Source organism: Hypomesus nipponensis, chromosome 18 (assembly GCF_054491055.1).
Source record: "Hypomesus nipponensis isolate SF chromosome 18, ASM5449105v1, whole genome shotgun sequence".
Taxonomy (NCBI): domain Eukaryota; kingdom Metazoa; phylum Chordata; class Actinopteri; order Osmeriformes; family Osmeridae; genus Hypomesus; species Hypomesus nipponensis.
The window spans coordinates 9,784,547-9,808,882 of NC_140378.1; the positions used below are offsets into that span (position 1 = coordinate 9,784,547).

A 24,336-nucleotide genomic window follows, 5' to 3' on the forward strand; every position below is an offset into this window, starting at 1 on the left:
CTTTATCCGCTTTACTTCTCGTCGTCTGCAGTCACCATGTCAAGTCACCAAGTCACCATACTTCAAAGTCAAATGTCGGATGTTGAGGCAAGATGTCACACGTTTTCACCTAAATGGAAGACCTAATCCTACTTCACATAGCATCAGTGACAGCATGCAGAAGAGTTGAGGAAAGAAGGATGAAGATACAGTAGAAGGGCAAAGAGGCAGACTCCTGGAGTGCTCCACATGAAGAGATGGCAATTAGAGCAATAATCTGGTTCAGTGAGTTCAACTGTTCACTTTAAGGACAGACAACTCCTTCAGAAGTAGCATCCATGCACACCTGCACGTACACAAATGTGTACGAAGACATTCTGACATTCCATTCTGGTCGTTTAGAAAAGCTGACAGGCTCATTAAGAAAGTTAATTGAGTTCATTTGAGAGACAGTGTGAGACGTGGTTCCACTCAAGCCAAATGCACAACAACACAACAGCTATCAAGACACATTGTGAAACACAGTAAACATTCACGCACATACACACACACACACACACACATACTGTACACACACACAACTTGAATGAAGGAGTGAACAATCCAATGAATGACGGATGAATGAATGGTTGTATTAGTAATTCATAGTAGTGGACTCCAGATGTAGCAGAGGATGTTTCTTGTCTGTAATACACACACAATCATCCTTAACTCAGAAGACTTGTGGCTGATTCCTGGAGGAATAACAGAAAAACCTGAATTCAATGTTTATCCATATTCTGTTTGAGACCAGTCCAACCAAGCCTTTGATAAGGTCAAGGCCCTTTCGTCTCCATACTAATGAGGCTAATTGCCATTTCTGCCGTTGAATTAGCATTTAGTCTGACAGGTTAGCCAGAGCCTGTCAGCAACAGTCACAGCTAAGGCAATCATCACCAAATAGATGCTATTATAAAACCCAACTTTTCTATGTCCATTTCAACATTGTTGATGAAAGGAGTAACTTACATGATGGAATGTGAATAATTCAAAATTCATTAAAATTGTCTGAGTGATGGACTGACACTATCTCTTTCTCACACACATGCGTGCATGCACACATACGTGTAGGTACCTAAACACACTCAAATGTCTTGAGCATTTTCCTCCACACAAAAGGCCCGTACTGTGATAGTGTCTGATTTGGGGGTATTGTGAACCTTATCTATAGATGTGATGTGTTGTAATACTTGTTAGGTGCGTGGTAACTACACTCACTCAACTCATTTTCTCATGCTCCCACTCACAATGAGGACAACATGACTCCAGACAGTGGGACCCATCCTCCCCTGGATGACCAACACCAGATACATATTCCTCACACCTGTCTCCTGTCACCCTTATTTAAACTGCTGTCCCCATAGATCCAGAGAAGCTGAGACCCAATCAGCTGGGCACACAAGGCACATGCAAACTCCTGCTCCTGACCAGGAAGTGAGATCTTCTCCATCACTGACCACTTGACAGATAATCAATTGATAAAGTTTTTAAGTCTTTAATTGGTTGCAAAGGATATTCTAAATGGCAAAGTGGCTGTATGAATTGTTAGGTTAGGCTATTGATCTTGCTGGATAATGAGATTGGTTAGATACATAGTCTCCAGGCATCAAAACATATAATGAGCCTGTTGTTCTGTTCAGTTATGCAACAGTGTCAGCTCCCTGGAGCTGTGAATGTACACTATTGGATTTTTTGAGAAATCCAGGATGGAGGAGGATCCAAGTATGTCCATGGGACAGATAATTCTGTGTCATACTAATTCAGTTTTTTTAAGTTGATGGAAGAAGAGAAAATGAAGTGTGACTGTTGTGTGAACAAGGGGATGAGAAGGCAGAGTGTGTTGGAGAGAGACTGGAAGTCAGAAATGGTAAGAGATGAAGATGGAGAGTGAGATGAGAAGGAAAGGTGACTGATAGAGTAGCTAAAAATAGAAATTGAAGAAACTTTCCGAGGTGAAAGAGAAAGCAGTGTGTGAGGAGAGTAATCTCTAGGTAGTGGTATCTCTCCCTCCTCTCTAATGGATAACAACAGACAGACAGAAAACAGACACAGACACACAGACAGACATACAAACAGTACAGAGCTCATCCTCACTGTTTTCAAATTAGGCTCATAGATTTTTCCTGTTCTCCTTTTATTGTCCAAAACCTCTAATCCCACTCCCGTCTCTACAGTAAATATCATTACTCTACATGAAAAGGCAAGAGGTCTTGTGATGAGCTCAATCACAATGCAAACAGAATAATGAGTCAGAGGCTTTGTGTGAAAATGAGCAGGGAAGAGGGCTAATGCTCGCTGTGTGTCTGCTCTGCTCTGCTCTCTCTCTGCTGGCTCCCAGGCAGGTTGACAGTCATTTAGCGAATCCCAAGATTCTCTGGATAAACTGAAATTTCCCGACTTTTTATGGTGCACTAATAGGACACGCCACTTTGAGCTTGAGAGACTTTCCATCTTGTTAAGAGTTCTGCTGAAGTCTTGAACCTTCAGCAAGAACTTAATGTCGGAAGCAATTAAAACTCATCTCTGGAACTGGAACCATAGTTCATAAGGTACAAATTACTTTAGCTTTTTACTTTTTTACTTTTCCCTTTCACTGTTCTTTTCTTTCAACTGCTTTATTGCTTGCTAGACAGAGAACTAGGGTGGTCAGTGTATCTATGAAAACAGCTAAAACCATTGATTTCCACGCGTTTCAGTATTTGGGATTTTTTCTTTTTCCAATACAAGACATCGCGTTCATTGGCTTCAAACAATTAACAGTAGGTGCTGTAGAAGCCTAAAGAGAAGGTCAGAGAATCATGACAACTAGAGCAGAGGTTTATCTATGGCAACTTTGATTGCGGCATAAACAGTGCAATTACATTTGTTTGCCTGATTGAGACTGTATGCCTGAAAAAGACAGGAAGCTGTGAAATACATGGTTCAGGTAAGAAAACATCAAATCCTATAGGTTGTGACATATCACTACAACTGCCTGTTTTCTTTGTGCCTTCCCTAAACTGTCTAGATGACTCACACATCTCTCATCAATAAGAAACCACAAGGATGTTCTGATGTTGTTTACCCAGGCTAATAAGTAGTGAGACCTGAGAGAGAGAGAGAGAGAGAGAGAGAGAGAGAGAGAGAGAGAGAGAGAGAGAGAGAGAGAGAGAGAGAGAGAGAGAGAGAGAGAGAGAGAGAGATTGAGAGAGAGAGAGAGAGAGAGAGAGAGAGAGAGAGAGAGAGAGAGAGAGAGAGAGAGATAGGGGAGGGGGAGGCTCTGCATATGTGTGCATGTGTGTGTGCTCTGTAATCATCTGTCCTCCGTGAGACAGATCTAACAGCTGGCCAATCACAACTCTGAGGATTTCTATATTAGGTGTCTGTTCTGAACGATGTAGGGGCAGCAGCCAGCTCATTGAGATGGCTTGGCTCCTTGGCTGTCTTCATCAATACACCTGCCTTAATCAATTTAGATACGTCAGACTTGTGGGATGGAGTCGCACGCAAACTCACTTGTACTGACACACACCAAAACACAAACTCAAGTGCACACACACACATATCAAGACAGCGCTGACCTTCCCACTGATGATGGAGGAGGATCTGCTCCATGCACAGCCTAATCAGGGACACAAGAGGGGGGTCCTCTGAGCTCTCCATACTACATGACCCAAGCGTTAATCAAGACGGCTTACAGTAATGAATTACAACAGATCCACAGCACTACAGCTCATCTGAATGGTCCAGTGATGTATATGGATTGTTTCAATCATACATCGGTTGAACTCACATTTGTGGAAGACAAATTCCCACAGCAACTGAGAGCAAGTAAGAAGAAAAAGAAATGGAGGAAGACAGAGAGAACAAGGGACTGTTGGTGTTCCTGCTCCTGATAAGATCTGGAACTGGAAGGATCTACGGAATGTTGGGGCTGACGGAGAACAGTCATAATTTAAACAACCAATTTAAACAAACTGATGCTGGTTAAGGTAAAAGCACATCTGAGCAAAACAATTCTATACATATGTGAGGTTGTCTCTTTCTGTGGTCAAGAGGTCACATAGCGGGCCTTTGACAATACACATATAGATCAGGGAATTTGCTCCGTTCAACCTTTGGAAAAGAGCAAGATGCAGAAATAGTACAAACAATGAGTTATGACCGCGTCACCTGTGTGTTGTTTCTCCTGTGTCTTACGTAAGTTGTGGAATGTATACTGTTTAAGGGCATGTTTTGGTGGTTACTATATCTGTATGGTCCAGCTCATGTATATAATGTCCTTCTGAGAGACATGTTTCTCACTCATGCTATCACTCTTTTGTGGATTGGTGGCATGATCCGACACCGTTGCTAATAAAACCTAGCCAACTCTTTTTCTCATTTGTCGTGCCTCCTTCCGGCTTGCCTGGAGACACAGATCTCATCCTTACAGGGAGGAACATTTAAAGAACTGACAGGAGGGGCTGAATTTCAAGATATGGACCAAGGAGGAAGGAGATGCGCTGGAGACAGAGAAAGAGACAGAGATTGAGTGAGAGTGAGAGAGAGAGAGAGAGAGAGAGAGAGAGAGAGAGAGAGAGAGAGAGAGAGAGAGAGAGAGAGAGAGAGAGAGAGAGTGTGTATGAGAGAGAGGTGGGGGGATGTTTTTGTGTCATAGAGGTGTGCTTTCTTTCTCCCTCTGTTGATTACACCAGAAGGAGGCTCTGTGGAGTTCTAGTTCATGTTCCTGCTGCCTTTGAGAGGTGTGTGCCTCCTCCTCTGTCAACTCCATTATCTCCACCACTGCTGTAACCTGCCATACCCCACTCACACATGCACACTTTCACACATACACATGTACAGTACACACACGGTCTTACAATGACAGTCAATATTCTCTCTTACCTGGTCCTGATTATTCTTTTTGTGTCTTTTTTGTTCTTTCTCCCCCTCTGTTTTCCTTCCCCTGAGGTGAATTGCTGGCATGAGGTTGGCCCCATATTTAGTGTCACAGACCTCCAGTGTAATAGCAGCTCACTAATTACCACCCACATGACTACAAAATATCACATCACAAAAACACCTCATGACTCCAACAGGCTGCTGAGCTTACAAGGACACACACACACACCCTTAACAACGCATCACAAAATACACATCATAGTGAAGGTCGCTCAATACATCAACGCAAAACACTCTTCATGGGACATCACGACACAACAGTGTGTTACTGTACATTAGAGCTTCAGACTTCAATCATACTAGCACAACCAAGACAGAAACCCCCAGTTCACAAAACTCCTTGAGGCCAGCTCTCACCACACAACCAAGACTTCAGACCATCTCACACAGAGATAAACACACTTGCCACATGTGACCAGGTCTCCCAGCAAGCTGTGTGAGATGGTGAGAACAGATCTGCCGGTCTCTGTTTGGTTGTGTCTGTCGCAGACACCTCCTACAGCCTGCAGCTGGCTGGGCACCAGGGCAGCAGAAGGAACTGATGGAAATTTCAAAGCTAAAAATACGTGTACAACCAGTAAATACAATAAATACAGTACTCTGACTGTTCTCTTCACATTTAGTACAATTAGGAATAAATTGTTATTAATTATTAACTTCATGCCCATATTCTGACACATTATTCTGAGTTTGACTGTTGTGTTTATGGGCGAGTGTGTGCGGGTGCCAGAAAAGAGTGAGTCATGCTGATGGTCAGCGGCTTTGCCCCACCAGTCTGGAGACCAGGGACATCTGACAGGGAACAGGGGGGGAGAGACTCTGGGGTTTTCACACTCTGACCTCTTTCCTGAAAACTGTAACTTTATGCAATTATGCAACCTGAAGGACCAGAAATAGAACACTGTGGTGAAATGTTTTTTTCAACTCTTTGTAAAAGTCAGTTGACCCTTGCAACAACTAAAGTGTGTGTTTTCTTTTTTATTGAAGTCCTTCTCCCTTGACAGAGGGCCAGCAGACCAAGAGTCGATCAACCTGAGTAAGTGAGGAGCAGGGTAGTGGTAAATGAGTCTGGGGTTCGCCATACTGGAGGACTGCTGGAAATGAGCTGAAGCAGTGGAACTGATCACAAAACCATTACCACTATGAGAGCAGAGCATCTCTCTATGAGAGCAGAGCATCTCTTTGAGAGAGTCTGTTCTCTTCCATGCCATCACAGAGCAAGTTGTCATCCAACTGTGAGTCACTTCTCTCTTTAATCACAAAAGTGACAACCATCCAAGACATACAGGTCTAAACTGGCGATCAATGGACGGATGGATGAAGGGGGGGAAGTAAGGAGAGATAGAAAGAAATATCCCGGCAGATTTGAAGTGAGAAAGATAGGCTCTGGAGAGACAGACAGAAAAAGATAATATAGAGAATACAGCTGAAAGGCAATTGTGTTTCATAACTCCATCAATCTGATCCATGGTAAATCTCCTCTCTTTGGCCAATCATATTCTCACGAATGTCAGACAGTGGAGGTTGAAAGACAAAAGGCAAGATGAGAGAGCTAACAGGTAGCAGAAAGACATTAGGGTCTCCATCAAGCAGATCACATCTCTTTAAAATGACTTTTTGCTCATGGGAACAAATGTCTCACTCACATGCATTGTGTCACTGAGACAGTAACCTGTGGGAAAATACCTTTATTAACTGTATTTTATTTGTGTGTGCGATTGATGAAGAAAGTGTTTTGTCCGTCTCTTCATAAACGGCGTGACTAAGTTCAGTTGAGTTCTGGATTTTAATAAGTATTTATCAATCTGCAGATTGGGAGAGAAAACCAGACCTCTGACAATAAATGACAACACAACACCAGGCTTAGGTCTCAATCATGTTTCTCTCGCTCTGAGGACCATCTTTTATAGGGCACAAGAATGTAAACATAGATAGTGACAGTCAGGCAGTAATGATGTTACAACAGTCTCAGAGAAAGAGATTCACAGCTCCCAACACATGACCACTCAGACTAAAGAGTTCATAGTTGGAGCTCTCCTTGTAGTCATGACAAGCAACATTTAGCCAGTACTTTCTCCTGATCTCGAACATCTATTAACCCTGACACATAGACACAATCTACTCTTATTAATAGCAAGCTTACATGAGAACATACTAACTAGTATCCAATGACTAGTTCTCTTGATTAGTAAATAATGTAAGCACACAGGAAATCTACATTTCTTCCACCACGCGCGTGTGCGTGTGTGTGTTAGTGTGAGTGTGTGTTTGGGATCTACAATAACCACAATTTCTGTCTTATTGTTTCCATTTTACTTTGGCATTATACAGAAATCAGTTTACTTTCTCTCAGGCTCAATACAGTTACACCTCACAGTAAAAGCACACAATACAGTGATGGTGTGATTCAGTTGGACTCACAGCCAGATGTGTAGCCATCTGTTCCACCTTTGTCAGCATCCTCCACAAAGAAGCTAAGTAACCAACCCAGATGTGCTCCCTTTGCAGGGAACACAACGCAAATAAAGCCTTAAGATCAATCTCTGGCCACGCCAAACAAGACCTGTTCAAGAGAGAGAGCTTTTCTATTCAATCAAAAGGATTCACCACTCACCAGGGGCTTGTGTCTTAAACAGATGCCTGCTGATGTATTCAGAACACTGATAGTGATGGACCTGCCATTGTTTTGAGGAAGTACCTACTTAAAAATGTGCAGCTGGAAAACCTTTTGTGCCCCATCAAGTTTCTTTTCAGTCTCTTTCAATTACATGTAGTCTTTGAAGTACATTTGACAAAAAGTGATTTTTTTTGTACAGAATTGTACAGAAGGGGTTTATATTCGGAAAACATTGAATTAAACAACACAACTAATTATTTATACTAAGTAGTTACTGTATGAATCATGTGGAATGCACATGACAGTCTTCCAAATAAAAGCCTGTCAGAAGGCCTGGCATAGGCGTGAATGGATAACATTTTCTCAATGTAAAAGTTGAGACCACTCACAATCTCACAGATGTTAGTTTTCATTGTATTTTCTGGTACATACCCATAAAATATTTTTTTTAATGAAATATCTGCAGTAAATGGACACAAAGTAAATCATAGTAACTGTCAGTCAGAAGTTGAAGTAAAGTTTCAATGAACACCCTCCTACACTCTACCAAACTCTAAAGGGCAGACATCTCTATCAGACATGTGACAAGTGTTTCATCTAATATGAACATGCACCCTATCATCTCAAGTTGACCTTTCAGAGCTCTCACACACACAACAAGGACTAGTGTATCTTCATCTAGGACATAGAAGAATCCGATTGGCTAAAAGGGTGACCTGTCACTCCTGGTCTTTGACTGTAAACAATGACTGTGTTGTCATCTCAGGAGACAACAGGGGCTCGGGTGGCTAAGTAATACAGCACAATCCAAATTGATACTGACCCACTAAATCTTCCAGAAATGACAACAAGTAAGGCATGAATGGAACCTTATTAGTAAAGATACAGGAAAGGCCAGAAAACAATAGTTTTGAGTCAATCTGACATGCTGGATGAGACCAATCCGTAATGAGAACAACTTTATTAGCATTGCCCCAGACTGGTGTCTTTGAGGGGTAGTAGCCAATGGAGATGCAGCAATGTTTCCCAAGTGGAGTCCCCTCAGAGCTGTCAATAAAGCCAGCATATCAGACCACGCTGGCTTCTCTCTGCTCTTCTCCCCTGGGACAAGTTCAATACACTGGGCCACAAACAGGAAGCAGTCACTCATCCACAGAGACATCTCATGCAGGTCTTGGCAACTCAAAGAGAAGGGCTGAGAAGTGAAAAGATGAGAACTAGTTTTAAAAAGTATTTGAAACTAAAGATACTTTTGGAATGGAGAACATGTCCACCGGCTGACAGTGATGGGTTCGCCTGACACACTGGCAGGCCGGCACAGCAGGCACCTCCAAGCCCTCTTCTAACATAATGAGACTGCACATCTGGGTGTGCACCATAATCCAGAATCTCTTGTCTTGATGGAAACCTTTTGTCGTGATTCCCAAAAATGTGTGACAAAGTGACCAGGTGTCTTTCAGTTATGTGATTAATATAGTTTCTTTCCAGTAAATTTGAGGTTTTTGGATTTGAGAGTCGACAGGCTTTAGTATATCACACTGTGGAGTTTCATTTACAACTGCCAGGATTTGATTCACATGAGTGTACCTCTCAGCCTGTATCCACAGGGGCCTGCATCTCTATATTCCAGATTGTGTCTTCAGCTCAGTTCCTAACAGCAGATTGTTTCCCTCACCCCACGGCTCACTGGTCTGGTGTGTGTTGTCCTCCACTCCGTGTGTGACGGATGTAGCATGGACACGTTGCCTGCCCAGACTAGTCCCTCTTAAGGTGCATGTTGGAAAGAGTGTGTGTTCCTGGTGTGAGCTCACCTCTCTGGACCGCATCCTGTTCATCAGAGCCTCCTGTGGTGTCACATCTGCCATCGATCCCTGAGGCAGGTATAACTAGCCGCTCGCGCTCCGGCCCACAAAGAAACAATAAGGCAGAGCTTAGCATACGTCCCTACGGTCCACCATCTGATTGAGTGAACAAAAAAAGGCAGTAGAAAGATAAACTGTGTGTGTGGAGGGGTGGATCGGTGAGTGTGTGGGATCAACTAAGATGTTCATGAGCAGCCTTGGCATGATTTTATAGTAACATGACCCCACCTTTGGAGAAAGTTGTTTACCCTGTAACCTGGAAACGTTTCTCTTTTCTCCTGGAAATAAGACAGGATAAGATAAACTCAACAAAATGACAGAGGAAGCCCAGGGATTAAAAGCTGTACCTGTCACAGAAGCTGGCACATGACATAGAGATGACAAAACCCTTTCATGTGAGAAGAATCCTTGTAATTCCTCCGTTCAAGTGCTCCTCAGATATTCGGTGTCTGTGAGAAGATTACCCCCTTCACATGCTCATATGCACAGATTAAATGGTAACTCTGACCTTTTGGTATTCAGTGGATCATATTGGTATGTCCCTGACACATCTTCTCTGGTGGATAGACTTAACCAACACCAGCACTCACACAAGATTTAGCTCTGGGTTGCAAAGATTACTCCTGGGGTAAAGTTTGACGGTTATCTAAGAGACTTCAGGGTCCTGATGGACCATACTGTCAGGCTGAGGAATAGGGAGGTCAGACAGCAGGTCAGACCGATAGAATGGATGATACAGTATATGGATAGAACAGAAAAGCCCTGCTCCAGCCATGACCACTCCAGCAACAAGTCCATCTTCAGTCCATAGTCTGATCAGTTTGCCCCAGCCACATCCACACACTCAACATTATGGCCAAAAGTTAAAAAATCTATCTAAGCTCAGAACTCATAACAATTTAAGATCACTTTGTTCTTGACACCAAAGAAATCCACCCTAACTTTTTTCAGACCATTTTATCCTCACACCATAAGGTCTGCAAAATCAAATATCAAATAATTCCACATCTGCATTTGATTCAGGCGTTGGGATTGAAAGACCAGCTCAATCTTCCTCTATTACTCTTGGTCTCAGGCGATACCTGACGCTGACAGGGGAAGGAAGAGATGGAGGGAGACAGAGATGGAGAGAAGGAGATAGAGTGAGATGATGAGTGAGCTGTAGCATATAGTAGCTGTGCACTAATCACCGTCTCTGCCTGGAGAAACACACAGGCGGCTCCAAGGTAATTGAGAGATAATAGGATTCTCACACAGTGAGCCGCACCGCTAGTGCAGAGATGACATTTTAAAATAAATAATGCAAACTTCTGTCTGTCTCTCTCACTCATAATCTCTCTCTCTCTCTCTGCGTGGGGATTCCAGTGCACGCCTGGGTCTGATGAGCAATGGAAGGAGATTTATTGTCTGTCTGTAAGGGCAGAGAACAGTCACCTTCAGAGGTGACAGATGACTGACTGGTTTAAGTCTATGTTTTATACGGGGACATGGACATTTTAAGCTTATGACAAAACATTGACGAGAAAGAGAGACAAAAAAGGAAAGAAAGAGACCTGCTTTCCAACGTATCATCATCTTTTGTGATCTGTCTCTCGTCTGTGTGTGGGTGAGGGTCAATACATTGTAAAATGCAATCAGTGGCTAGTGTACATATACCTTTAATGCTGAGTTTATATTCACGTATGTTTATCAAATGTCAAAAAGAGAGTGATTTTATTTAATCTAAATTCACCATCCAAGTAAAAAAATGAATGTACGTTAGCTTAGTGCTCAGTTAACGTGCAGTAGGGCTTTCAGGCTTGACTTGGTTTGTAAAGCACCCAGAATAACAGTAACAGTTCCTTTAGAGAAAAGCCTAGCCTTCCTGACCTCTAGATCTACACATCCAGCCCACAACACTGCCCATGCCTGTAGCCGTCACTCACAATCAACCACCCTGACCCCTGTCAGGAGAGTGCCAGTGTGAAGAAAAGGGCCAGTGTCACTTCATCCATCCATCCACACACACACACACACACACACACACACAAACACACAACAGTGTTTGTTTGTTTATTTGTTTGTGCCTTTCTGTGTAACCCTTGTCTGCTTCCATCCTGTCCTTAACTCGGTGGCTGGTCTTCCCTGTCAACACTGGAGAGTCTACTGGCCTGGTCAGCTGTCTACTCAGGTGTAGGTGAATGTTACCTCTGACTGCTTCACTGGGTTGTGTCTCCACCTGTCTGTTCCCTCGGCCTAGTCTCTCTGAACACTCACAAGTTAAGCTCCAGTAAACTTTAAGGACCTCTATTGCATCTCTGCTTGGCTCATCTGTGTGTTTTTACACTTCATTTAAAACCTTGGTTTCACAGGACTGCTTTACCTCCTAGGGGAATTATATCAGAAAACTAAACATGGCTAAATGATATTTTCCCATGTGTTGGGGACAGATTGTGGTCCATGTGTGTTCCTCTTTCTTAGTAGGGGACTGTAGCTATGAATTTGTCCATAACAAAAGTGTTTGGTTTCTTGCCAGAGCTGTGCTCACAGATTAACCTACATCAAGATGCTCACTGAGCTGCCCCATCAAAGAGAGACAACAGTATCTTGTCAAATGAGGAGTTGCACAGTTGAACATTTACTGTGACTGCACCAGCTGTTGTCACATCAGTAAACTGAATAAAGTTAGCTCAGCTGTTTTAAACTTCTGGTATTTCATGTCCACAGCACAAAACCTTTACAGTACAAGGGGAAAATGAATAAAGAGTCAGAGACAGGAAGATTTAATAGTGGATGGTGAATAAGCGAGGCATCATTATGTTCTGTGGTCTGCCTGTCGATGGTATATATTTAGCCTGTCTTCTTATCCAGTACACACTGCAGACCTTCTCGCTAATTGTTAGGCTTTGTAACTTATAACAGCTCTGGTCTCCTGTCTCCTTTGTGTTGTATGGGCCTGTTTGATGAGACGGAAAACACAGTTTGCTTAATCACAGCCTAGCACCTCAGAGGGAAAGCTCACAAAGACAACAATTCCGGAACAAAATCGTGATGAAAACTGCAATAGACAAAAAAACGGTCCCATGCAAACACGGCAGCATGAGAGTTAGTAGGTTCGGGGGTGGAGCCTCTTGAATATGGACGGTCACGTTTTAAATTCTTAAACATAACAGGCTTGTTGCTGAGATTTTTAGATTGCAAAGTTTCTTCCAAAGGCTAAATCTGTGAAAATTAGAACAATGTTAACTAAATCACAGTTCTGTCTTACTGAGAGCTGAGAAACAAATAGCACATGTATTGTAACTTGACAGCAGGATGCATCATTAACTGGTCTCCATAGGTTTCTTTTATCCTCTGCAATTAGTGTTGTGTTTGTGAAGCTGAGAGAGGCAGTCCAACTGAACAGGTCAAACATGCTCTGGTGTTAATTGTGCTACTGCTGCTATCCTTTTTTCTTTACTGTTCCATGACGAAGTCAGTAATCACCAGCAGTATGTGTTTTATCTAATAATGGATACATTCATGAAATGGTTACATATCATTTCCACTTCTTTCTCATACACACACACACACTTTCTTTGTAGGTCTGAACACTAATAGAGGAACATTCAGCTTCAACATCACCTTTTCCCTCATATCACATCTTCCACTCTCAGGAACTGACTGATAGATGTATTATTGTCCTATTTGGTGATTGTAGTGACATGTTTGAGAAAGCCATGAAGGTAGGTTCTTGAATGTGTCTTTCCCAATAATCCTAGAGCAGATTGAAAGAACCTATATTTGGTTGACTTGGGATGGGTGTAGGGATATCTATACACCAATTCACGTGCCTCATGTCACCATCTCATACTAATGGAAGAAATCACTCCAATAGGAGACCCGATGGCCTTAAAATAGCCTTGCTATTTTTAAACATTATGGTTGATTGAGCTCTGAAACATGAGAAGTATTGAAGGTGACAGCACAGTGAATACAGTTAATCACCATTACAAGGTGCATTCCCACGTTATCTCTCCGTTGGCAAGGTTAACTGTAGGTTTTCAAAACGAGCGAACGGCGCTTCACACAAGAACAGAATTAAGATGAGCAAGGCGTTACCTTCGGGCTCATTTGATGTCCACATGGGGCCAGCCTTGCACCTTTGACGCTTGACGGAAGATAAGTCACATCACCATGTCGATGAAACTGTTGTAAAGTGTTTTTGCAACATTATACTTAAACAATACAATTAGACAATAATGGTTGACTAATTGAAAAATCGACTTAAAGACCTAATGTGTCCGCATGCAGTCTCTTCAAAAAGCCTCCAAATTAGTCGTCAATACTAAGTGCATAAGAAATTGAATTGTTTGTTTCTTTGTTTGTGCTGTATGCGGGATGCTTTAACAAAAAACGTTGGATGCCATGACATTTGAATGAAGCGCACCCCAATGTGTTTGAATGACACTTTATTGGATGAATGATCTTTCAATTGAAGTCATCATCATTAGATTTCACTTTCAGAGACCCAGTTACAGGGCTAATTCAGTTTTGGATGAGAACCTGACAGCGTCCTCTGGAGTGTAATGTATACAACCGGATGCGCACGGATTTGTGACATCAATGGAGACGAGGAATCCTGTGAAATTACTACAGCGTGGTTGGTGTGACGAGGACGGCCGATGAGTATAAATAGCGAGAAGAAAAGTATCTGCACATACCTCTAAACTCGGTTTTACCGGGTCAGTAGCCGCTGCGAGAGACAGAGAAAACCCCTACAGCCAGGTGCAGTTTAAGGTTATAACTGTGCAAAAAACGGACAAAGTTCATCTTAAGCAATCATAGGTGAGTCTGATTGTGTTTAATGAATTTCTCAGACATTATATTACATCAACCGATATATGTGAAACTGTGTTAATGAAACAGCCTTTGCAGTACGCACCGATCTCTCCGGGACAAAAAAAAACCCATCTCAAATTGCTCGTGTTGCATTTACTTGTAATCATTGCGGGATGTGTCATTTAACCATTTCTGTACGTTTGTCTATATTCCTCGTGTATTTTCGTCACAGGAACTTTTGCCATGAAGTCTGCGTGCCTGCTTGTCCTGGCTTTTCTAACGATCTGCAACCTGGCGATATCTCGAGGACAGGGAATCCCCGTCGAGGATGAAACGGGGGACCGAAAGACTATTGACGACATCATACTTCAGAGAGCGGAGAGCCTTTTGCTCCGTTCAATTCTGAAAAAGATACAGGATGAAGATGGCTCAAACGGTGCGTAATGGAGTACGATTTTGGCACAATTGTTTTGTTGTTAGGGTTACGCAGACACTCCAACACACAGAGAACACGCTTTAAACATGTTTTTTCTTATAGTACATAGTTTACTTTGTATTCTTCTCTAAATCTCTCCATTGCACAGTCAATAGTTTATTAATATACGGTCCTCTTAACCGAATCGGTTTCTTTTACGAACGTGCTCCTCGGTACTGATGCACCTATGTGTATTTAGTTCCATGTCATTGCTGTAAAACAACACATTAGATCAGAAGAAAATCATCTTTTAACGTAGTCCATGACTTCTCGAAATAATAGTGAATAAAATATATATCCCAGAAGCTCAGCAGAACATTTGGTGAGTCCAAGCAAAGCGCGCGCGTAAAATGTTTATCCAAATATTTGCATGCGTTCTAGTGAAATCTCAGCACGTTAGGCCTATTGCAAATTCGCCTGTTAAAAGAAAGACTTTGTCCAGATAAAGATTCAGAAAGTAGGCTAAATCTCCTTTAATTTATGAGAAATAGGTAATTTTACGTGCATGATTTATGGGCATTATGCAGTGCAGCATCATTTTGTTTTGACCATGTAGCCAAAATATATTTTAAATGACTGTTACATTTACAGAGGTACTTTCCTCTCTGCCAGAGTGGATGGCAAAGAGGCAACATCCCGGCAAAAGATTCAACGAGGACCTGGAAAAGCGACAACACCCAGGGAGGAGAGACGAGGACGACGAAGACTACTCGGATGTCCAGAAGAGACAACACCCGGGAAAACGGGAAGACGAAGTAGACTCATTCATAGAGGTCCAGAAGAGGCAACATCCCGGAAAGCGCTCAATGTTAGAGGAATTTGCTGAGAACCCGGCACTCCTGAGCGAACTCTCCAAACGACAACACCCGGGCAAACGCTACTTGATGATGTACAATAAACGCCAGCATCCCGGAAAACGAGACCTGGATGATGAGGCAGATGCTGAGGATCTCCAAGACTTGGACAAGCGCCAGCATCCCGGCAAACGTTATTGGGATAACATGGTCACGGATTTAGATGCCAGTAGTCCATGTGATGTGCTGGACCCTACGAGCTGCAATAAGGCAAACCTGTTGCTCGAGTTATTAGACAACGTGACCAAGAGCCGGGCTGAGGAGAAAAGACAACACCCGGGCAAAAGGCTCGCGCCAGACGAGGGTGTAATGGAACAACAGTAAAATTAATCATAGTATTTCTCAAGTGCTGTAATGTAAAGACTACAATGTATAGGCATACATTATGAATAAAATTATAGTCAATCAATTCACTTGATCAACCCCCTTTAATTGAAACGTGCACATTTTCAATTAAGTCCATCCTCACTATGTTAGATTGCATAAAGTTCTTATACAAGAAAGACAACAAAGGCTGATTAAGGAACCACTGTATGGATATAGCGAAAGGTAATTGTTTTAGCCTATACATTTCATTCCACATGCAGTTTCATAGTTACCGATAGCATTTTAATTTGTCTTTATTATTTAACCTTATTTTCAGATGTAAGATACAGTTTAAGTAAATATACCCTGCAAGGGTGAAGGGATTATTTTTCTACATAAATTGTGTTGCATGGAGTAGGCTACAGTTTTTAAGTTACTGTTGTAAAACTGTGTTTTACCTTTGCCTTTTAGCTTACCATCTATCCATAATTATGTTGAACAATAAACGCATTGGTACAGATGACCGGTGTACACATCATTATTCAAGTAGAACTTATAGCCACATATATTTAACAATTACCATAACATTGAATAGGTTGATACAATTATTTCATAGTGATGCTCTGTGTGAATGCATTGGTTCAATGAATGATCCCCTGACCAAAAGCTGATTGGGTGTTCTAACATAACAATGTCAGGATACCATATTTTTTCTCAGTTAATGAACAAAAGTCAAAAGACAGACCTTTCGCATGTCAGCTACCCTCTCATCCCAGGTTAATAGACTTTATTCCATCAATGGATGACATGTGCCTGATCTAGTAGGCTATCAAAACCATGCAGCATTTTATTAAGCCCATGAGAAAGAGAAAAGTCCTCATTGTAAATATGTAATTGAAACCCCTGAATGGGAATCTGAAATGAAACACAGTACTGTGATAAGCGTTCCTAGGTTTGGTAAACAAGATGTTTACCAGCTGTTTGTAGCATCAGAAGTGACAATTAACTCACCTCCACCACAGATGAAAAAGACTGTTCAAAAGCACAATTCACTTATGCTAAAAGTTTACACTGGGCAACACATATAAGTAAGGCTATATTTACATGCCAAAATCACTATAGAAAATCTTGATGATCTTCCCATACGTTTTCATAGCTCTATTAGCCAAGTACAAGTTGAAGACAAAATCAATTTATTTATTATGGATCTATATTGACCATACTTTGTTAGTGCATATACCCAATAAATGGCTTGCAATCACATACAATTTGGTAATGCCATGTGGGCAAAAGCTGAGGGTTGTTTAGAAAACTTCACTGCCTGGGTATTGACACAAACCTTATTTTTGTGACCAAAACACACACACACACGCACTCACACACACATAAACTACCCTGTCCATTAGTGATGTTCTTTTCAGTGTAATGCCAGGATTTGTGTATGTGGGTGTGTGGGTGGGTGTGTATGTGTATGTGTATCAGAGACAGAGAGAAAGTGGAGTGGAGACGGAGTTGTCAAGATGTTTGACACAGTCTATATGCTGAATGTTTGGTGCCAACAATAAGGTTTGTATCAATACCCTGGCAGTGACATTTTCTAAACATCCCTACACACACATATGTTGAAGAGAGTAATTCAGATTAATCAATTGAAATTTGTATTTGTCTTCCAGGAGGATCCAATGCCCTTTTTATGGATTGAAGAAAATAAATTGCAGAAAAAGGAATAAGCTGATGGGATAAACTTGGTTTGGTAAGACAAAACTGCAGGTCTGATTTCCAGCAACAACAAAAATTGACTCTCCGCCAGAGAGCATTTATTAATTCAATTAACTTTTATTACCTCCCTTCATAGACTGTCACCAGGCCAGTCAGAACTTGATAATTCCTTCCATAATTTCCTCCCAAATTGAATTCCAATGATTAGCATACTGAAATAAAAATATTTATCTAACAGTTTCCACATTCAATCAGACCATAACGCAGGACCGTCACACCTTGGTCTCACACTTCGTTCTAATTGTCCCTTCTGTCGTCTCGTTTTATCAGACAGTATGCTAATCACATGACTAGGCAGGGCTGACAACCAACCTTTTACCCGTAGGGAGGGTGCTGCAGCTGGCGATTATCCGCTGTCAAAATAATTCATTCTATAGAAACAACATTATTAACCTTTACAATAACTAGATCGACTTGTGAGTACGTCATTTGCTTTCCATTGATCAGTTCTGAGACATTTTAGAATTACTATGTGTATTTAGATCTGCAAAGCGATATTGTTTACAACGCAGCATAGATGGACCAGCTGGACTGCTGGCTAGCTTAGCTAGATAGCCAAAAAATGGCTAAAAGTATCTCGACAAGCAACTACCTAGTTAACTTTACTATCTAGCTAGACAAGAAACTTGCCAGCTAGCAATGATAGTGGTTTCATTATCAGATATGTGCTAGTGCATGACGGATAATTTATACCATATTAATGTATTTAGCCTTTTCTGTTGTTTTCTGTGGTGTACATCGACAGCTAACCAGCTAGCGTGCGATAACAATACTACTCTGGGGGTGCCAACTTGTGGGGAAACAAAGCCTTATTGTTCTTAGGGGTGATGCTGCAAACACAATTGGAAATCTAATAGAAAAGATGCTGTTCATATAGCTATAAACAGGTCGTGTCTATAATCATTTTGGTTTTTGCGCTAACTAGCTATTCGATGGATTGTTGTGTAACTACACAAACTACCCTAGACTGGAAACAAACCAGACAGGAATGCTTATTTATTTTACACACTCCCTGTAAAAGCACTCTCAAGAGTAAGACATTGTTTCTTCCATAAAGAAGAAAACATTTGTAAAGAGATATGTGGCACCTCTTTAAGGGTTACAGTTTTGACAGGGACCTCAGACCAACCTCTGTAGAAACGGACTGACTGAGCGTAATTATTGATGGCACGAGGTCTGTTCTAAAACTAGCCTCCTCTTTATCGTTTGAACATGTAAGCAGTAGGCTATTCATTTTTCTTCCACAGCTTTACCCGGGTGCCATGGGGCAGGATTGGCTGGGAGGGCTGTACACCCAGTTAGCTGTGGAGTGAGTCAGACCACACTGGATGATCCATCCACAGCCCGACAGACCTGCCCATTTCAGCCATGGCCTCCAGCTACCCGCCCCCCTTCGAGGGCACAGGGGAGGTTAAGGAGGGCTTCCTGTGCCCACTGTGCCTGAAAGATCTGCAGTCTTTCTACCAGCTTCAGGACCACTATGAGGAGGAGCATTCTGGGGATGACCGCCACGTCAGGGGCCAGCTGAAGAGTGAGTCAACTGCACACACAGTTCTGCTCAAGCACCCTGGTCTGGATCCTGCTATGTTCAGTGAACTGCAGAAGATAAGGAGATCAGGTGTAAATGGAAAAAGTAGACTGGAATTATTTTAAAACACATCCATCTTTTCCAAATCTTTGAAATACACATTTCTGCCTTTCATTGATGTAGGTCTTGTCCAGAAGGCAAAGAAAGCCAAAGACAAGTTTTTAAAGAAGGATGGAGAGGACCGGCCTGAGACGGGCAGCTATGAGTCTTTCTACTATGGTGGAGTGGACCCATACATGTGGGAGCCTCAGGAGCTGGGTGAGACAGGGAGCCTCGGGGGGGCACAGTGCACAGGGGAATTGGGGGATTGTCAATTGGTTTTCCTTTTAATGGTCAGAGACCATTAAAACATAACAAAACCACTCTGTTTTATGGGAAAAGCAGTCTTGTGAATGATATTTCCTTGTACTATTCCTTCTTAATGCTTATCACTTGACATGGGCAGGAGCGACCAGAAGTCACCTGGACCTCTTTAAGAAGCACCGGGCTGCCAGGATAGACCACTACGTCATTGAAGTCAACAAGCTCATTATCAGACTGGAAAAGGTGGGAGGACAAACTCACTTCAATTCTTTTTTTTTTTTACACTGCCACATTGTTAAAGTGTAGCAGTGAAATACACATTAACAGCCATGTATCTTTCTTGTGTTCTCTTTTCAGTTGACATCTTTTGACAGGACAAACACAGATGCAGGCAAGATCAGAGGTAAGTGTAGAAATAGATGTGATACAATGTATTTTTGTGTGGAACATCAGCGGTCTAGGGTCTACTCATGTTAGTCATTGTGTTGCACTTCATCCCTCTCCTCAGCAATAGAAAAGTCTGTTGTGTCGTGGGTGAATGATTCAGACGTACCATTCTGTCCTGACTGTGGGAATAAATTCAACATGCGCAACAGGCGTCACCACTGCCGCCTCTGTGGGTCCATCATGTGTCGGAAGTGCATGGAGTTTGTTCCTCTGCAACTGGCTTGTGAGTATAGAAGAATAAAGGGGGAAAATGACTTGTGTATGAAGCACCGTTCAAGATAGTCAAGGCTAAATACAATTGAACACATAAAAAAAAAAAAAAACACAGCTTCACATAAAGCAAGGAGACAGAAGCGTTTCAATCACACGCGGTTTAAATCAGCCAGAAAACAGAGGGTTTAGCTGATCCTAACCTCCATGTCCTGACTTGTCCGTCTCCACCTCTGTCCCCAGACAAGCTGACGAGCGGGACCCGGGAGGCTCTCTGTGTCCCTGGCAGCCCCGGGCAGTCCCAGTCCCCTCCAGCAGGGGGCGGCGGCGGCAGTGCACACGGCTCCAGGAGAGGCAGCATTAGCAGCCTGAGCAGCGTCAGCTCCATGCTGGAGGAGAAGGACGACGACAGGATCCGCTGCTGCCACCACTGCATGGACACGCTGCTGAAGAGGCAGCAGAAGCTGGAGGAGAAGGACCACGTGCCGGACATCGTCAAGCTCTACGAGGTAACCCGGACGGCTGGCCTGCCTCTGGGAGAGGAAGTGGCGGGGCGTTCTTGGATCTTTTCATTCGGTTGTTCACTCTGTTGTCAACTTCCTGTCATTCCCGTTTGGTCTGTTGGCGTCTGTTTCCTGGCATTCACCGTCACTCACCTTGTCTCCCATCCAGAGGCTGAGGCTGTGCATGGACAAGGTGGATGAAAAGGCTCCAGAATACATCCGAATGGCAGAATCTCTCAAGTAAGTCCTCTTAGGACTTTGTTTCCATGCTGAGCTTAGAACTGGGTGGGGAGTAATGGGGGACCCTGATGATGTAACTTCCTGGCTTGTTTTCTCACAGCGCTGGAGAGACAACCTACAACCTGGACACGGCCGGGGGGCTGAGGATGGAGGTTCAGAAATACTATGAACTCATCGACGCACTAAGGTACATGCTTCAGCAAAACGACACAATGTTGTAGTGTTAAGCGATATAAGAATGAAGCTCGATGCATTTCCTCCTGGACATGAAACTGAGCCACTCCCTCCTGTTGTCTGCAGTAAGAGGATCCTGACCCTGGGGATGAAGGAGGAGCCAGCCCCCCATCCCAAGACCCAGCAGCTCCAGAGGATGGTCCGCTACACAGCCACCCTGTTTGTCCAGGTTTGCCCCACACACTAAGACGGAGGGAGGGGGGGATATGACTGATGGGGCTGAGTGTGGATCAGAGTGAAAGTAAGTCAGTCTAATATCTTGGGGTGGACTCTCTCAGTCGTTCTCTCAGTCTTTTCTCACACCATCGCTACACCCCCCCCCCCCGCCCATCCCTCTTGTGGTACGTTACTGATCTGCTTTAGGAGAAGCTGCTGGGTCTGATGTCTCTGCCCACCAAGGAGAAGTACGGGGAGCTGAAGGAGAAGAGAAAGCAGGAGCAGGAGAAGAGACTCCAGCAGGAGAGAGTGGTAGGGAGGACCCATCCATCAATCACTGTCAGCACAAGGGGTTAATGTCAGTCCTGACCTGCTATATGTTCCTTCTGTGTTCCTCCCAGGTGGCTCAGGAGGCCCAGAAGAGGAGGCAGGAGTCAGAGAGGAACCGTCCAGCACCCAACACCAACGGAGAGGCTCCCCAGCCCCCCAGGGCCCCCCGCATGACCAAGGCTGCGGGCTGGCTGCCCTCGTCCGACTCCCTCCACACGCGCGAGCTGGACGACCCCCTGCTGCAGCAGATCGACAACATCCAGTCGTTCCTGCGGCAGGCGCGGGCGGCTCAGCGGGCGGACGAGGTGGCCATGCTGGAAGAGAACCTGCGGCAGCTGCAGGACGAGTACGACCAGCAGCAAACCAGCCTGGCCATCGCCCTCTCCCAGAGGCTGGCCCAGGAGGAGAGCCTGCAGCAGGGAGAGCTACAGCGCCTGGAGGACAGGGAACGGGAGGAGAGGGTGCTCAGAGCCCAGGCTCCGGCCTCCAGCCAGCCTTCCTACACCTACACCTGGGAAAGCTCTCTTGACTTAAACCAGCTGGGCCATTCCCATGGCCAGAGAGAAGAGGAGGAGGAGGAGCAGGAAGAGGAAGAAGACGAGGAGGAGTTAACTCCCAAGGCGGAGGGAAGCCCACCCTCTGTGAGGTCTTTCCCTGCTCTGACTGGTCAGGAGGAGTCACCCCCAAGGCTGAGGAGTTTAGGAGGGCAGGTGACACCCCCTAGTGGAGATGGACAGAACATCACCTCCCTCAATCCCTTTGAGGAGGAGGACTCCACCCCCATAGAGGAAGATCCATCCAATCCCTTCTTTGAGGAGATCCAGAAGGAGCACAAAGGGGTGGCTAATGGCAGGAAGGACTACAACCCTTTTGAGGAGGAGGCGGAGGAGGGAGGGGGGGTTCAGAGGCAGTCAGGGGAAGCACCTGGTAACCCATTTGAAGAGGTGGACGATGCCGGTAATCCCTTCAAAGAGGCTTCCGGGAGTTCTCTGGGAGCCTCGACCAATCCCTTCGAGGGGGCGGACGACGAGGTCCTACCAGACGTGGACGTGATCGAAGAGGAGTTGCTGCTGCAGCAGATTGACAACATTAGAGCCTACATCTTTGACGCCAAGCTCAACGGCCGCCTGGACGAGGTGGAGCTGCTGTCTGACAACCTGAGAGAGCTGCAGCGCACCCTGCAGGACCAGAAGAAGAAGACACACTGACACACTCTCCATCATGCCTCCGTCACCCCCCCCAATCACCTGCTACTTAAAACAAGGCTGTCTACGCAGTGCTCAAAGCTCATCCAGCTCTATAACGGCTCCCCTTTTCATGGCTGATGACCCCATTGTGGTTGAGGAGGGTGAGGTCAGACTGAGGAAGAGCTGTGCTCTGGTGGATCTCAACATGAGGTGGCTTACATCTTCGCCTTCTAGGCTACTACACGACACAGATGTAGTACTTGGGGTGGATATCAGATATCACTGGTTTCCTTTCACACCTCATGGCACTACAAAGGTGGAAGTACATGCTGCTGCTTTGAAGGAGAGTGAATAGAATAAGTCACTTTAAAATGATGTCAGACACTCTAACAATGTTGGGCAGCCTAGCACTTAAATGTAAAATGCAATATTTTGAGGGTTGATAATATTCCATACTAATACAAACACTGACACACCATGACATCATTCAAAGGCTTAGGACTGTTCATTTTAAACAAATGTTGGTATGTAACAAAGCACAATGCAGTGTATTTAGAATCAACTGTACACGCACAGTTGTATACACAGATACAGTTGTGTAGAACAAATCAGTTGTGCAGGATTGCATTCAATAGTATGTTTATTCAGTAGAATATGTTTTAGCTGTTTACTGTAACAGCTTTTGTACACACATGTACAAAGCATGTATATACTGTTACTGCTAAAGCCAGTCATATCTCCAAATGCATACATGTTTAACTTTGAGAATTTAACATATAAATTATGATTTGCCAATGAATTTGTATCAGTGATCAGTTGTAAATGAGACACTGGAGAATGTTAATTGACACGATTTTAAGCTATTGTGAGCCAAGTCAACAAATGTTTTCTTTATATTTTAGACTGCTCAATATAATAGCATCGCTGTTGATGAAGCACAGGATAAATACATTTGTTTTCCATTGAACTTGCAGGAATTGATATACCACCACATGGTCCAAAATGTGCAGGTATTTCAATACAGGTGTTATCCTAGGTTCTCCATTCCTTCGTTTGCTCTCATAACATGGTGAGGAGGGTCAGATGTGGAGCTCTGAATGACCTGCAAACATCCTGTTCCCTCCCGCACATCCCTCAAGCCCAGTGGAGAAGATGAATGATATAAGCCTCAGCTAATGGCTTCTCTCGTTAGACAAGTTCAGTCTGTATTCAGTGTTATGCAACATGTTCAACCAGGTCTCTCAGCACTTACAAATAACACATAGCTTACTGTTGCTATGGAGATGTTGGGCTGTATTGTAGATGTTAAGGCTTTGCAGTGGCACATAAAAAAGAAAGTTCTGTACTCTGATTGTTCTTGTTTGTACTCTACTTTTGTCTTCTATTGAATATTGTCTTCTGATTCCCATCTCACGGCTGATTGAAACATCACTAAATCAATCCAGCACCACCAAGTATTATTACACACCACAGTTTGTCATTTTACATTGGTTTCATTGCCATC

General features: G+C 43.6%; 2 protein-coding genes across 4 annotated transcripts; both read left to right on the forward strand.

The window, feature by feature from the left end:
- Nucleotides 1–14,463: 14,463 nt before the first annotated feature.
- Nucleotides 14,464–15,958, forward strand: trh (thyrotropin-releasing hormone). 2 transcript variants are annotated; one of them, XM_084680285.1, is made up of 2 exons: nucleotides 14,464–14,656; nucleotides 15,287–15,958. In XM_084680285.1, exons 1-2 carry the CDS (start codon nucleotides 14,464–14,466, stop codon nucleotides 15,871–15,873), a joined length of 780 nt encoding a protein of 259 aa, XP_084536411.1. In that variant the 3' UTR covers nucleotides 15,874–15,958. The 2 variants fall into 2 exon arrangements, with proteins under 2 accessions (XP_084536411.1, XP_084536412.1); XM_084680286.1 differs by having other exon boundaries at nucleotides 14,464–14,647.
- Nucleotides 15,959–17,944: 1,986 nt separating this feature from the next.
- rbsn (rabenosyn, RAB effector) lies at nucleotides 17,945–24,183 on the forward strand. 2 transcript variants are annotated; one of them, XM_084680834.1, is made up of 12 exons: nucleotides 17,945–18,054; nucleotides 18,882–19,165; nucleotides 19,346–19,480; nucleotides 19,668–19,768; nucleotides 19,883–19,928; nucleotides 20,034–20,195; nucleotides 20,426–20,691; nucleotides 20,855–20,925; nucleotides 21,026–21,112; nucleotides 21,226–21,328; nucleotides 21,523–21,627; nucleotides 21,717–24,183. In XM_084680834.1, exons 2-12 carry the CDS (start codon nucleotides 19,003–19,005, stop codon nucleotides 22,851–22,853), a joined length of 2,376 nt encoding a protein of 791 aa, XP_084536960.1. In that variant the 5' UTR covers nucleotides 17,945–18,054; nucleotides 18,882–19,002; the 3' UTR covers nucleotides 22,854–24,183. The 2 variants fall into 2 exon arrangements, with proteins under 2 accessions (XP_084536960.1, XP_084536959.1); XM_084680833.1 differs by having other exon boundaries at nucleotides 17,946–18,050.
- The last annotated feature ends 153 nt before the right edge of the window (nucleotides 24,184–24,336 follow it).